Source organism: Penicillium cataractarum (genome assembly GCF_028827025.1).
Source record: "Penicillium cataractarum strain IBT 29864 chromosome Unknown utg000004l, whole genome shotgun sequence".
Classification (NCBI taxonomy): Eukaryota; Fungi; Ascomycota; class Eurotiomycetes; order Eurotiales; family Aspergillaceae; genus Penicillium; species Penicillium cataractarum.
The window spans coordinates 3,496,716-3,511,972 of NW_026622740.1; the positions used below are offsets into that span (position 1 = coordinate 3,496,716).

Sequence of the window (15,257 nt, forward strand, 5' to 3'; positions counted from 1 at the left end):
AAACGCACGTGACAACGCTAATCCCTAGCGCCCGTAGGATGATTAGTCCTCCGTTATCCTCAAATAACTACGGCCCCCGCGCCTCTTAAGGTCCGTAACAACCAGTAGCATTAGTCGTTACTACGAGAGTAATCCTAGTCTTATCTTTTTTATAACCAGGACTACCCTTACTCGATAGACCCCCATTTAGCATTCAACGCCAGAATAGACCTATTTCATCTATATTATAGATATCGTTTAGCTAATATTAGTCGTAGATAGCCCGAATAGCTTCCATGTCGGAATACATCGAAGCCAGAACCGATACAGATTCGCTATAGGAGGTATAATATCGGATCGAATAGCGCTATTTAAACCGTGATAGCCACCCTTCAGAGAAAAGTGGCGGGTCGAGATCTTTATACTAGGGTATTTTCTTCCAATATTCGACGGCTTTACTCTGAATCAATGGGCCTATTATAGGAAAACCGGCATTCTCGTAACGCTACTACCAGATATATAGGGCCTCATCTAATAGAGGCCACCGAGATGCTAACGGGCGTTTATTCTGACCAGCTAAACCAGTATTAAGGTACTCGTATTTAGATAAAAGAATCTTGGAGACGGTCGCACGGTTAATATAACGATTAAATTGAGATAAAAACCACTCAGCGCATTCTCTCTGAGTAGGTTTAGGGCGTGTCTCCGATACATAGATACGTAATACTTTTTTCTGAGTATCGGATATGCCTTTATTAGGTTGTTTTAGTATAGCTAGTTTAGCTAAAAGAGCGACCGAAGAAGGGATGGAAGGGTTAGAAGGGGAAAAATCCTGCATTCTAATTAGTCGGTTTATATGACTAAGCAAAAATTAAAGAGAATTTTGTGTGCCAGACAAAAAGGTATGCCGGTTAGCCTCTTATATATAGGAAAACTCTAAGAAGTGGGTCTATCTAACAGATTTTAGTACCTAATAAAAATGTATGCCTAACCTAGGAGTGCCGAAAACGGGAGTTTACTATAACATAATCTACCTGTAAGAACCAAAATATGGTGTAAAAATGCATAATTAGATAGCTACATAAAGATCACGAGACTACTAGAATAGGGAGGATCTTCAAAAATTATGTATTTACGGTTAACCGTTGGTTAACCGCACTGTGGTTTTGGTTAACCGCAAATTTACGGGTTTAGTTACGGTTTTCACCTTGCTAACCGCAACCGCAGGTTTTTGGGTTTGGTCTTCAACCTAAAACCGCAACCAAAACCATGCCGCAGTCTAAGTGTATGTATTAGCTAGCGGAGATAGGTTTTAACCCCTTAAATCCTCCGCCGAGGGACGATTTAGCTTAGCTATATAAATTAATCTATATTAAGCTTAGGTAGCGGGCAATCTTATATGGGTAATCAGGTAATTCGCTAATTCTTCAAATCTGCGAGCGGCTAATATAGGGAAATTGGGAGAACTGGCAAGAAAGGTAGTAGTATAAAATATATATAGTATATCAACATATGGATGTTGTGGGGTCACATGACGAAGGACCCACTCATATAACCCCTCTCTACATATAGATCTTCTTCTATAAAGATCTAACAGATTGATCCTCAACGATCTCGCATATAATTACCTACCTAAGCAAGAGACTCTCAACACTCTGATTCTGTTGATTTATCATGTGATCCTTTACTATGTTTCTTGTGATATAAATACTGCTATGTTTCCTAGTTAAATTGAATCAAGTTTATCATCCCTTTTGATCTCTCTTCTAGATCGGTAGTACTCTTCCACAATCGTGGTACTTCTGCTAGTACGCACGACCAATAGACTCATAACCGTGTATTCAGATACCACATTGAGTATTTACCAATCCTTATACACACTATCGTCTTGTGTGTATAATCACGACTTTATAGTCACCGCCTAGAGTCCGACAGTTATAAGCCCGACGCCTCTGCTCTAACCACTTAACCAATTCAATTCAATCTTCCTTTACTTTACTCTCACTATCGCTTCACTTCCCACACAGAAGCGATAGATTCAACCACGCAACAAGCCACCTAGCTTCACTACCCACTAAAATCTCACGCACACTAGGTTCCATAGATCACTGCGGTCAAAGACCACGCACTAGCTAATAATGTGTGGAAATATACCGATCCGGACCAATCCGCACCGATTACCCCGCCTCAGGAACCAGTTAAACCACAGATATCTGATGTGATCAGAAACCCTACCAACACATACACATCTAATCTTCCTAAACAGCCACTCAGGCTCATCGACCTTACGTCTGACCAATTAGCTATCTATAAGATACTACTAAGTGAATACGAATCGTCAAGATCAGACTACTTTCGCTACCTACGATCCATTAAATCTCTCAAGCAAGGTATTCGATCCTCTCTCACACCAGAAGGACGTCAAATCGTCAATAGCCTATCAGCACACGAAGCTATAGTTAAACTACATGCTACCTTTACCCTATCCGACCAATCGAAGAATCGTCAAATCCTACGCGATTAGGATAAGCTAAAACGACAAGCTCCACCAACCAAATTATCTCAACTACCTATATAGGGTCAAAAGTGGCTAATTAGCCAATCGGAAGGCGAGAAAGTAGTAATTGCCTACTTCCAAGATCCTCTATCTCCAGTATACGATTTCCTAGAGACTATCTGTCGGACTCTAGGCGGTGACCATAAAGTCGTGGTTATACACACAAGACGATAGTGTGCATAAGGGTAAATACTCAACGTAGTGTCTGAATACACGGTTATGAGTCTATCGGTCGTGCGCACTTCTATGAAGGAGAAGTACCACGATTGTGGAAGAGTACCACTGATCTAGAAGAGAGATCACAAAGGATGATAAACTTGATTCAATTTAGCTAGGAAACATAGCAGTATTTATATCTTAGTAACATGGTAAAAGATCACATAAGAAAGGATAGAGTATTGGAGTGTTAGATAGTCTCCTGCCTAGATAGGCAATTCAATGCGAGTATGCAATTCAATGCAAGATCGTTGAGGATCAATTCGATAGATCTTATAGAGAAGATCTAGATGAGAGAGGGGTTATATGAGTGGGTCCTTCGTCATGTGACCCCACAACATCCACATGTTGACACTATCCAACCTAGTGACCAGGGCTTCTACACCTTCTAGTACAATACGATCCTACAGGGTCTAAAGAAACCTACCCTAACCGAACTAGTCAATCAATTCGTCGATCAGTACCGACCACCTACCACACCAATCAGCAGTGGTAGAAGACGACCTATCGCACATACGACCTACCAAGGACGTCAACCTGACGAATCAGACGAAGAAGGACCTACACAATCAACCAGAAGAAGGAAGTGCCCTTATAGGGGTATACCTAACGCTAGCAACCACGATTTCGAGATATATCGTTATATGAATCCTAAGGCAAGACCTAGGGGGTGGCAACCTGACCCAGAGGTCCAAGAGCGATTTGAAAAGCGATGCGATAAATCTAGAGGATTCAAGGTAGCCTATCAACGTGCAATTCGACGTTACCAACCGACCAATTCGACCAATTCGACCAATTCGACTGCTAGAGACGCTTTCTCTACCTATATACCAAAACAACAGGTCGAGACTCTCTTTCGAAAGGAAGATAGTGTTACAATAAGCACTATCCGGATTCCTACCAAGAAGAACGACACCTAGTACTATGATACCGGAGCATCAATTCATGTCACGAATAATAGGGACCTACTATCAAATTATAGGCCCGTTATATCCTCTATCATGGTTGGAAACACCGAAACCACCATCCTTAGTTATAGTGAACTATCTATTAAACCATCAGAATCTCTTGATGGAACCACTTTCCCTTTAAAACAAGTTACCTATTATCCTGGATTCCACATCAACCTAATCTCTACAGAAAGAGCTACTAGCGCAGGCATCTATCTAAATGGCAAGGAGTACCTACTAGAAGAGAAGGACGGAAGCTCAACGCGAAATCAGGCATCTACCTAATTCGATAGGACGATTCAACCACTGACCGACCTACTACTAACCACGCACACGTTTCATCTACCTCTCACCTATCTCTTACTTCTGTCTCACACGATCAAGTTACACCTATCACTGAGCAATTCAGCAAGGTTGCCCTATCTTCACACACCAAGAAGCACCTAGATAGGACAATCGACCTATGGCATAGACGACTAGGACACGTTAGCAAGGACGTCCTATCTCATCTACCAGAGCACTCATCAGGCATCACCATCAAAGATATATCTTCGCCTATCAACCACTACGAGACATGTAAACTAGCTAATTCGCATCGTCAAATCTCTCGACGACCTATACAATACAATCGCCCTTTCGAATCTCTACATTAGGATCTTATACACTTCGAACCATCCTTAGGCAGAACGACCTACCTATCTCACTCTGTGGACCCTATCACTAAATACCAACTAGCAGAAGATCTATCTACCAAGACCGATTCGACCCAATCTCTCTACGACCAGATCGATTTCGTACAACACCAATTCAACCTACGCGTCCTCACTATCCATTCAGATAACGAGAGATCTCTATCTGAATTCTTCGATCAAGAAGCACAATCACGTGGTATCTATCTAGAAACCACACCGCCCTACCAACCTAACCAAAACGGCTACGCTAAGCGTTATAGCGCATTAATTTCAAAGATAGCTAGGCAGATAATTATCGATTCAAACCTACCAAGCTATCTCTAGCATAAAGCAGCTAGAACTACCGTCTATATTCAAAACCGCCTACCTCACCGCACACTAGATTAGCAATCCCCACACGAAGCGCTTACTACCTACCTCGGTGAAAACGCACCACATTAGCTACAGGCAAAGCCAGATCTCTCACATATTCGAATCTTTAGATATAAAGCTTATGTACGCATTACTAAGCTACCTAGACTAGCTAAGCTAGCACTACGTGCTGCTATTAGCTATCTAGTAGGTTATGAAGCCTATAACATCTAGCGCATCTAGATACCTAACAAACGACGTGTAATTCGTGCACGAGACGTCCAATTCAACGAGGAAGAATCCTACAATCCTTCGCTACCGAATCAACGCATCCAAATCTATGAGGAAACTAATCTATCTCAACAGATTAATACTCTTAACGACGAAGAGATCAATCAAATCCTCGAAGATATAGATATCCCATTCAACCAACCGGTACAGCAAGATCTCGGGGGTGGAAGTAGTAGTAGTAGTCCTACTATCAACATCGATCATACCACACCTATACCAACAGACGAAATCCTCGGAGATCAACCAATCACACCACCGCTTAAACCGAAATCCGACGAATCGATAAGTTCTAGCCAATCAGAACCAGAGGATATAATCCCTTTCGTCTTAATTAACAACACAAACTTCGACCCTTCTAGTTATAAACCTCTCAATATACCAACTAAACGACCACAGTCAGATTCCGACTCCAGCAACAATAAAAGTGAGAGAAAACGCCCTCACTTATCCCTCACAACCTATCTCCAAGCTTTCGCGTCCAATCAATACCAACAACCAAAGATTGCGATCTCATCAATTCCTCCGCCACCACCTAGCTACCATCAATTAGCTAGTCATCCTTTTAAAAGCCAATTCCGACAAGCTATACGAATCGAATTTAACAAGCTTCTAGATATACATACATTCGAACCTATCAACAAAGATCTCGTCAGATACACACACCAATCGAATTACAAAGATCTCAACCAATCAGATTGCCCACGCCACCAGCTTATACCAATAAGATAGGTCTTTGCCTATAAATCTAACGAATCAGGTTATCTCACACGCTTCAAAGCGCGTCTATGCGTACGCGGAGATACACAGACACCAGACGAACTAGAAGACCCACGTACTAGTACGCTTACTGCTAGGACCTTTCGCACGCTTATAGCAATCATCACGCATTTTGACCTAGAGACCTTTCAGATAGATACCGTCAACGCTTTCCTAAACAGTGATCTCAAAGAGGAAGTATACTACCGATACCCACCAGGACTAGGACGAAAGTCAATAGTCCTACGCCTACATAAGGCAGTATATAGTCTTCGAATCGCTAATAAGAGATAGGAAGACGACGTGAAAGAAATACTTCTCTCACTAGGCTTTAAAAGCTATCCTGAAGACCCTGCGCTTTATACTGATAATCGCATAGTTATTATGGTGTTTGTTAACGATTTCCTGGCTACCTACCACCGAAGTAAGAGATTACACGCTTACCAGATAAAGCAACTTCTCTTATAGCGCTTTAAGATAAAGGACTATAGTGAACTTACCCAATTCATCGGTATTCGAATTATACGCGATCGACAGCGACGAAAGACCTAGCTAAACCAATCAGCCTACATTAAAAAGATCGCTACTAAATTTAACCTCCTAGGCAGGAAACCGCCTAATACACCACTAGTCAGCAATCAACGTCTTAATCCGATCACTAGTCAAATCAACAAATCAACCGTTAAACTATACCAGCAGAAGTGTGGTTCGACCCTTTTCCCTACTATATAGACTAGACCAGACACCGCTTTCGCCAATCAGCTACTAGCTAAATCTCTCACACGCTATAATAAGAAGCACCTAGCTACTGTCGACCATCTGATTTCGTACCTATATAGGACTAAAGATCTAGCTATCTACTTTAGTGGCAGCCAATCAGATAGCCAGATCTTCACTGCTTCGTCCGATATAAGCTTTGCCGACAATCTTAATAGGAAGTCATCAGAAGGTTTCATCTTCTCATTGTTTAGTAGTCCAATCGAGTGGAAATCTCGCAAGCAGAAGACGATTACCACATCAACCACAGAAGCCGAATTACTAGCTATATCACATACAGCTAAACAGCTATACTGGATCAAACGTCTCTTCTCATTCATTAAATTCGACACTAACCAACCAGAAGTGTTAAATTACGATAACAAACAGACCGTCGACCTATTAAATCGCGAGAAATCAGTCTTTCAGACCAAACTTCGTCACGTAGATATCAACCGCCTATAGATTCGTCAAGAGGTACAGGCAAAGCGCCTATCTATCCAATAGGTCAAAACCACCGATATGCCCGCAGACGGTCTCACCAAGTGCCTACCTAGTAGGCCTCTGCACGGGACCGGAAAGACCGCACCCAAGACCGCATTAGACCGCACCGCGCGGTCTTTGGTCCCAGACCTTGAGACCGCTGGGCGGTCCTACATTTTTAGGGACCGCACCACTGCGGTTTGGTGCGGTCCTGCGGTCCTGCAAACAAGCAAAACATCTTAGACCCAAGGTATGCATAATTTATGTAGAAGTCGCCTGTATTTTTGAGTATTCTGCTTTCAAATGATATTTAATTTTATATAATTCTGAGGTAGGAGTAAAGAATAATTCTTTGTTTGGTGTCTGTTGATTTCTACCGAAAAAGCGAGGATTGACTGATTTCCTTATGAATAGCTTATGTGGTTCTTGTTTCTATTAAAGATATACAAAATCCTCATCCTGTCTCAAGCGCTTTGGAACACGCCCAGATGAACGCCTCTGAGTAGTCCTCCCTTCTTCTAAGTGGCTATTATCAGGCAGGGGAACCTCATCATCATCATCGTCAAGTTCAAATAGCTGATCCGGGGTAGCCCTTCTCTTTCCAAGCGCTCGCGCACTAGGAAGTTGGATAGTTTCGGCAGAATCTTCAGTAGTGGATAGGTCTTCCTCGTTATCACTAATTGGATCAAATTGTTCCTCTTTCTTCTGGGCGTCCTTCTGCTCTTTCTTTGCTTGCTTCTCTTGCGTAGAAAGATACTCATCAACTAGGGCAAGCTGCTCTGACTCCACGTCAAATTTTGTTGTACACATAAACAACATCAATTCCTTGATTGTCTGCGGTTTCAGTGAGCCCCGGCGATAATGGCAGATATCACGCGCAGAGTTAAATAACCGCTCAACGCCAGAACCACTGGCTGGTGTTGTAAGGATGTCTCGAGCAAGGCTTGCCAGAATAGGATATTCATTTTGGTGTTCTTTCCAGAAAACGAGAGGGGTTGCTTCGACAGTACCTAGTGAGGGTGGTATAAGAGAAGGAGTATATAAGAAGAGGTATATAGATTAACTTACTACTTCTAAGATACCGTGTAAGCTCATCTGGAGCCGTCACGTTTGACTGAAGAGATACAGTAGGTCTCAGAAGGATATCAATGTCAGAGACGTCTTGAATTGTGGGCTGGAGAGTTGATGTAGACTGTGCCTCTTCGTAGCGCTGCCGGTAAGGCTGAATGTAAGCCTCTAGCGACTGCTTATAGCGAGGCCCCCAGTGAGGTTCCCATTCAGATGTTGTGAAGAACTCTAGCTTGTTCCGTGGTCCTAGGATAGTCGCAATTGCATAGAGATCACCAGGAATATCATCAGTCTTTCCATAATACTCTGTAAGCTTATCGCGCGCACGGTCAAGCGCGGACTTCATCACTCTCTTCCAACCAACCTTCTTTCGCGCTAGCTGCACTTTCGCCTTATCAATATGTGTGAATAGGGCGTTATAGATACCAAAGACGTTATGGATAGTCACGTCTGTAGTTGCCGAAAGAGACGAAGTGAATTTGAAGAAGGGATAAGTGATTGACAGAAGATAGTCAACTTGTCGCCATTCATCTCTGTCTATCTTTACATCAGCGAGGTTGAATTGGACACAGAAGTCATCAAAGGCAGACTGCAATCGCCGGGCACGCCTGAGCATGAGGAACGTCGAATTCCATCGTGTCCGAACATCTTGTATAGGCATAAGCTTAGGCTCTTTCGTCTGAAGCCTTATGAAGCTCTCGCGGCGCTGGGGACTTTTGTTGATGTAGACTGCTACCTTCCGAACCTAGAATATAGTGCGAGTTAGTAAAGAAAGAGAGATAATAGTAAGAGATTAGAGAGAGCTAGACCTTGTTCAGAGTATCCACGATCTTTCTATTCTCTTGCCGAGCTATATGCCCTTTCTCGGTCCATTCAATCTCTTCCCTCTCGTTTCCTGGGTTCGCGTCCATCTGACCAAGGAGCTCCTTCAAACTGAGCTGTATAACATGTGCAATACATGGTATACGAATAACCGGTATACTACTAGGTAGCTGTAGGGATTCGACGACCTCTTGAAGGCTACCGAGTAATGTTCCGTTATTAGATGCGTTATCAGTAGTAATAGTTAACACCCTCTCAGTAATCCGATGCTTCTCAAGAAGGTCAAGCAGGACAGTGCTTAGATAGGCCCCCGTATGTGAGCCCTGTAGAGGTTCAAAGCCAAGCAAGAGCTCTCGGTAATTCCACTCTTGGTCAATGAAATAGCCCGTTATTGCCATAAAAGCTTGGCGAAATGGTGAGGTCCAGCAATCTAATGCAATAGAGAGCTTAGCACTATTAGGAAGCTTCTGTAGAAGAGTATACTGGCGTTCTTCCACGATCTCTTGAAGATGACGGCGGACTGTGGTTGCAGTTGGGATTTCGGGGAAGCAGGGAGCAAGCCGGGCCATCTCAAGAAGGGCGCGAAATTCAGGATGCTCAATAAGCTGGAAGGGTAGCCGCGAGGCAGCAATAAAGGTAATTAACCTTTCCATCCAAGCTTGCGGCGTAAATGATGCTTTACGAGACGATAGATATGCCTAGAAGGGGTATTTTATAAGATTAGTAATAATTAGAAAAAGGTAGACTGATTATCCATACCCCGTTCTTGATAGCCTTCCTAATATCTTGCGACTGAGTCGGTCCTCTCCGACAGGCACCTACTTGCGAATAATGCCTATTCATAGTAGATGTTCCCCGGCGCTTATCGGCAGGATGGGCAAGGATATGGTCGCAATTCTTGCATATTACCTTAGGAGACCCATCCTGGATAGTAGCGACCTGGTAGAAGTGGTCCCAACATTCTGCATTGCGTCTACCCTCAAAGATATTCCGTTTCATCTTACTTCCATACTCCGTCTTTAACCACCAGACGATGAAATCCTCATTCGCCATTTCTGTCCAGAGGATATAGTTTTTCCTTTTAGGAGGACCAACGCGTTCGAGTGTTTCTGGGATAACAGGAGGAATCGCCGGTCGGAGTAAGTTCACGTTAGGAGTAGAAGTTGGCGTTTCGCGCCCGTCGAGGTTAAACAGCCCATCAGATGTGAAGAAGGAGAAAGTATCTCGTGGATTATCCTCAAAAGCCGATGAGGGATACTGATCAGAGAACTGAGAGGAGGCCTGACTCTGTAACATTTTGACGAAATGAGTATAGGATAGGACGGGGGAGGTAAAGGACTTAAGGAGATACCTGCTAAAATATTTCCGTCTACTAGAAAAAGCTAAATAAAGGATTTTCTCTAGGAGAAAGCTATAGGCATGATTTAGATAGATCAAATTGAATTGTAATAGTGATTAGGCAGTAGGCTCCACTTTACTACAATCCGATAGGATAAGGGCTACGAAGACCGCAGAAGACCGTATAGAACCGCAGGAAAAACCGCGATAGACCGCATAGAGGGCTGCAAAGACCGCAGAAGACCGCATAGACAGCTAGTAGGAAATACTATGATTGACCGCAGAGGACCGCAGAGAACCATGAGGAGGACCGCACAGGACCGAAAAGGACCGCTAGAAGGCCCATATAATAGTATAATCCTCCTTTTCTTTCTAAGTCTACACTTCATATCAGAGAAACCAATTTTGAAAAGAGATTATTATGATATATTAGTAGTAGAATATAGAATTTCAAGATAAATAGTTAACTAGAGAATCTAAGCTCTCTGATAATACCCTTAATACCTATTTTAGCTGTATGTAGGGGGTTATGTACACTCAACGAAGAAGTCTCAGATGAAGATAGGGTCAGGTACTGATATCGAAATATATATTTCTTACCTCATACACCTAGCCAGCAATAATTATTACTAAACCTCTCTATTAGAACTTAGAAATATACTAGTACTGGCAGGTCTAGGTATTTTAAATAGTAGATTTTCTATATACGAGTATATTTCATCTGTTTTCATAGTGGCTGATGCTGAAATACAGTAAATGTTTATGAAGGGACCAAAACAGTGTTTAATAACAGTAATTAAATGGGATGAATCATCAATTTATGTAGCCGAAAAGAGAAGGTCTTGGTAGAATTATGCAATTGCGGTTCACCGTGGTGAAGACCGCAAGGGACCGCGGTTCACTATGGTGCGGTCTCAACCCCCGAATTCGAGACCGCAAGACCGTGCGGTCCGGTCCGCGGTCCTCGACCTAAGGACCAAGACCGCACCATGCAGAGGCCTACTACCTAGGCAGCAGCATACTAAATTCATCAGATAACTAGATATGGAGATACCACCTCCTATCTAGTTATTCTGTTTCTCCTTTCTCTTATTCAGTTCTCACTTTACTCTCATTCCGCTCTCACATCGAGAACTAAGGGGGTGTGTCAACATATGGATGTTGTGGGGTCACATGACGAAGGACCCACTTATATAACCCCTCTCTACATATAGATCTTCTTCTATAAAGATCTGTCGTGGAAAAGTGGAGAGATTCATTACAGTGACCTCGGATTGGTCACTTCCATCCCAGATTTCCTATGTATTTATATATAATATGCGGGTAACCCTTGACCATCGGTATAGTCACTTGAATACCTGGTTACACCGCCATAGGACAGCTCAACCTGCCCCTTTTCCCATTCGTTCGAGTCCTTTTCCTTTCTTCAATCAATCAACCTTCTCTGTATGATTCCGATAGTTCTCATTCGTCCATATACATACTAGTCTATACCAATCCTACATATCTTAACAGTTATGAGCCCGATCGCACGATTGGGTTAAATCAGATATCAACAATTCCAATTACTCTAGTATCTATCGATTCGCTTCCTCAAGCTTGCCTCTTCGAACCCCCGAGGACCCCTACAAGATTAACCGTCGGCCGCACCGTTCAATCGCCCTAAGACCCTCGAGAAGACGGAAGGATCGTGTAGTTATATTAGGAAGACCAACATGGAAGACAAGAAACTGTCGTTAACCGGGACGGAGTAGGATCTCAAGCTCCGCCACAAGGATCAATGGAGAGTATAGAAGGGTTATATAAAAGCTACAGCTAAGGCTCAAGAAGTCTGGCAGTATATAGACCCCGACCTCTCAGATCAAGAGATATCAACAATCCCAAAGGGGCTTTAACCGCCGGATATCCAAACGGTAAGGCCAAGTATAGCTAATTAGCTAGACCTCTCGGCAGACGAGAGGGCACATCTAACCTACCTAGTATCGGCGTATAAGAAGAAGCAAAAGCAGTGGGATAAGGTCAAAGAAAGGCTAGCTAAAATCAACTAATTAATTATCCAGCGAGTTAACCGGGACGTTAATAAACTAATACTCGGTATCAGCAGTCCTCGAGAGTAATTAAAGCTTCTTAAGGGCCGATTTGCCACTAGAGAGGAAGACCGTTAGTTAAGATTGAGAGAGACCTGGAGATCTATAATTACCGAACCGAAGGGTAATATAGACCAGGCTAAATAGCTCTCAACCTGGTCAAAATTATACTATAAGGCTCGAGAAGCAGGCGTACCGGACGTCTATTATTAATCAGATCGATACAAGAAGGACCGGGCACCTATTTAGGACTTCTTACGCTCTGTTAGGGATAACGACCTATTCTTCTATGACCTTTAGAAGAACAAGCTTAGGTCTCATGAGCTCGAAATCACCTTTATGGGTATCCTTAACGAGTATAGGGCCCATCGGCCGGAAGAGAAGGTATAATCTAGCGGTGTCTCTTTCAACGCCACTCTTAACGGTAAAAAGGCCGATATACCACAAGCGCAAGTAGGGCAATTAGCCAAAAGAAAGCCTTGCGTAGTCTGCCAGAAGGCAGGTCACGGTCCAAAGACCTATTAGATCCTTATAAGGAAGTGGAGATACCTAGTTAAGCAAGAGACCCTAGATGCTATTCGAAACAGGGTCCAGAAGCTTCCGCAGTCTAAGAGGGATAATATCTTAGAGAAACTGAAGCAGAGAGCCTCGGAGTTTAGTAGTGCAGCCAATCTCGCTATTAGCGGCGATACAGATCTCCCTATAGAGACGATATCCTTCTATACCGCTACGGTCTCTCTAGCAGTAGTAAACGTAGCTATCACGTATCTATTAAGGAATAGTTAGATATTAGATTCTGGATCGAATGTGAACGTCACGAATAACCGCACGAGATTCGAGACCTACCAACCAGCACATCGACTCATTAGATTAAGTAAGGGTAGCGCACCCGCTATTAGATTTAGAAGGGCAAAGGTCCTTTTGACCGCGAAAACTGGCCAATCTGTCTGGGCAATTCTACCAGAGGTTTGGTATACGCCTAATTTCCAGACTAACCTAGTTTCCGTGTCAGATATCGCTAAGAGAGGGTTCTTCTTTAATAGTGCCTTACCAGGGGTTATGAAGGGTAGGAAGGAGATTGCAAGATACATAAGACTCCTCGATCTCTATATCTTAGAGGATGCGAGGGCGGCAGCCCCTTCTACCACCTAAGGGGTCTCCTTTACCGGTAAAGCCCTAAGTGAGACCGCAACGACTAAGGTCTAGCACCGGAGATTTGGCCATATCGCCGAGAGGCGTATAGAGAAGCTTACAGAGATGGTGGATAGCATTGAAATCCAGGAAGCTACCAAGGAAAACGCACTATCAAATCCTGAATTGTGTGCTACCTATCACGCCACTAAAGCAAAGAGGCAAGTCTCCCGTCGTCCTGCAGAAAGATCGAAGATATATAGCAAGTTTGGCCGTATTCACTTCGACCTTATTCAGTTAGACGAAGCCTCTAATAGGGATAAGTGGCTATCGCATCTCTACCTCGAGGGTATTCGTTTTCATATAACCCACACGCATAAGAACAAGAACGGTTGTGTGAAGGCTATCCGAGAAGCCCTTGCCCTCTGCAGAAACCAATTCGGTATAGATATTCGAGTCTTCAAAAGCGATAGAGAGAAGGCGCTAGATTAAGCCTTCGTTGATTACATCGCGCAAGAAGGGATTATATGGGAACGAAGCGTTGCGGGCACTCCTGAACAGAACGGGTTCATCGAGAGAGCGGGAGGTGTTATTATCCTTGTCGCAAGGGCGTTACTTGCGGATACTAATTTGCCGAAAACACTATAGCCCTGGGTAATCCGGGCAGTAGCGTATATCTTGAATCGGACACCCACGATACTACAGAACGGCAACCTTGTGGTACCCTAGTCAGAAGCAATATCAGCGAAGAATCCTGAGCCACCAGTACGCCTAAACCTTACGAATCTCCGTATATACGGTTACGGCGTATAGGTACGTATGCGAAAGATCCCTCATAAGGATAAGATAGAGCCTCGGGCTTAATTGGGATACCTGGTTGGTTATGTAGCTAGCAATATCTGGCAGATCTGGTTCCTAACTATCGGCGTAGTACGCGAAGAGAGAGATATAGTATTCGACGAGACTATTCGCCATAACGGCTAAGGATTACCGCCTGTTCAAATAGCTCAAATCCCCGAGATAGACCCTTGGGGGGTGGGCATGGGAGGTAAAGTCGAGACTGAAAGCTCCGAAGACGAGGAACCGTTACCCGTGGTAACCGACACAGGAACGACAGAAAGACCCCAGATTCAGGGACTAGGGGAGGCGCTAAGCGCACCCCTCTCCTCTCTGAAACTTAATATACCACAACTACCGACGCCGGCGTTATCGCCTGCACGCGGATTTCAGCCTATATCGAATGTTGAAGGGGTCCCCGGAGCGTTCCCGGGGGAGGCGGAGTCAGGGGGTATAGCCGTTCAGACCCTAGCTGAGGGGGTGGATTTGTCAAGGATGAGTCCTAAGGATCAACTACGCTCTGAACTAGAGTGTTAACTTGAAGACGATTTAGATACTGATTCACTACCACCGCCAGGTTACCGGGCGAGGGGCGACCTCGTACCTAGAGATATTAACGCAGATTTCTCTAAAAGTAATATCCTCACTAGCAAGCGTGCTCGCAAGAGAACCTCCCATCTCGCTACAATAGCAGCCGTGGTACATAGTGGATAGGAAGAAGATACTCATGAAGGCGTTTTATTAGCGTTTTACACTATAATAGGCTCCTCTAGGTCTCAAGAAGTGTCTTCTAGGGACGATCTACCACTAGAACCAAAGCACTGGTCAGAGATAATAAACCATCCGCACTGCGAGAGTTTTGTGAAAGCTGCGGAGTTAGAAATCGAGACCCTACGTAAGAAGGAAGCCTTTGTCGAAGTTAACAAACTAACGGACCAATCAG

The 15,257-nt window shown here is 43.8% G+C and overlaps 2 protein-coding genes across 2 annotated transcripts; one reads left to right on the top strand and one right to left on the bottom strand.

Moving 5' to 3' along the window:
• Positions 1–7,466: 7,466 nt before the first annotated feature.
• On the bottom strand, positions 7,467–10,217 carry N7496_005740 (uncharacterized protein; the record flags this gene model as incomplete). The annotated part of the gene is made up of 4 exons (XM_056698669.1): positions 7,467–8,041; positions 8,100–8,844; positions 8,909–9,619; positions 9,681–10,217. 4 exons carry the CDS (start codon positions 10,215–10,217, stop codon positions 7,467–7,469), a joined length of 2,568 nt encoding a protein of 855 aa, XP_056557194.1.
• Positions 10,218–13,603: 3,386 nt separating this feature from the next.
• On the top strand, positions 13,604–14,461 carry N7496_005741 (uncharacterized protein; the record flags this gene model as incomplete). Its single annotated transcript, XM_056698670.1, has 4 exons — positions 13,604–13,919; positions 13,971–14,088; positions 14,244–14,290; positions 14,367–14,461. The coding sequence occupies 4 exons, from the start codon at positions 13,604–13,606 to the stop codon at positions 14,459–14,461; spliced, it is 576 nt and encodes a 191-aa protein (XP_056557195.1).
• Positions 14,462–15,257: the final 796 nt, after the last annotated feature.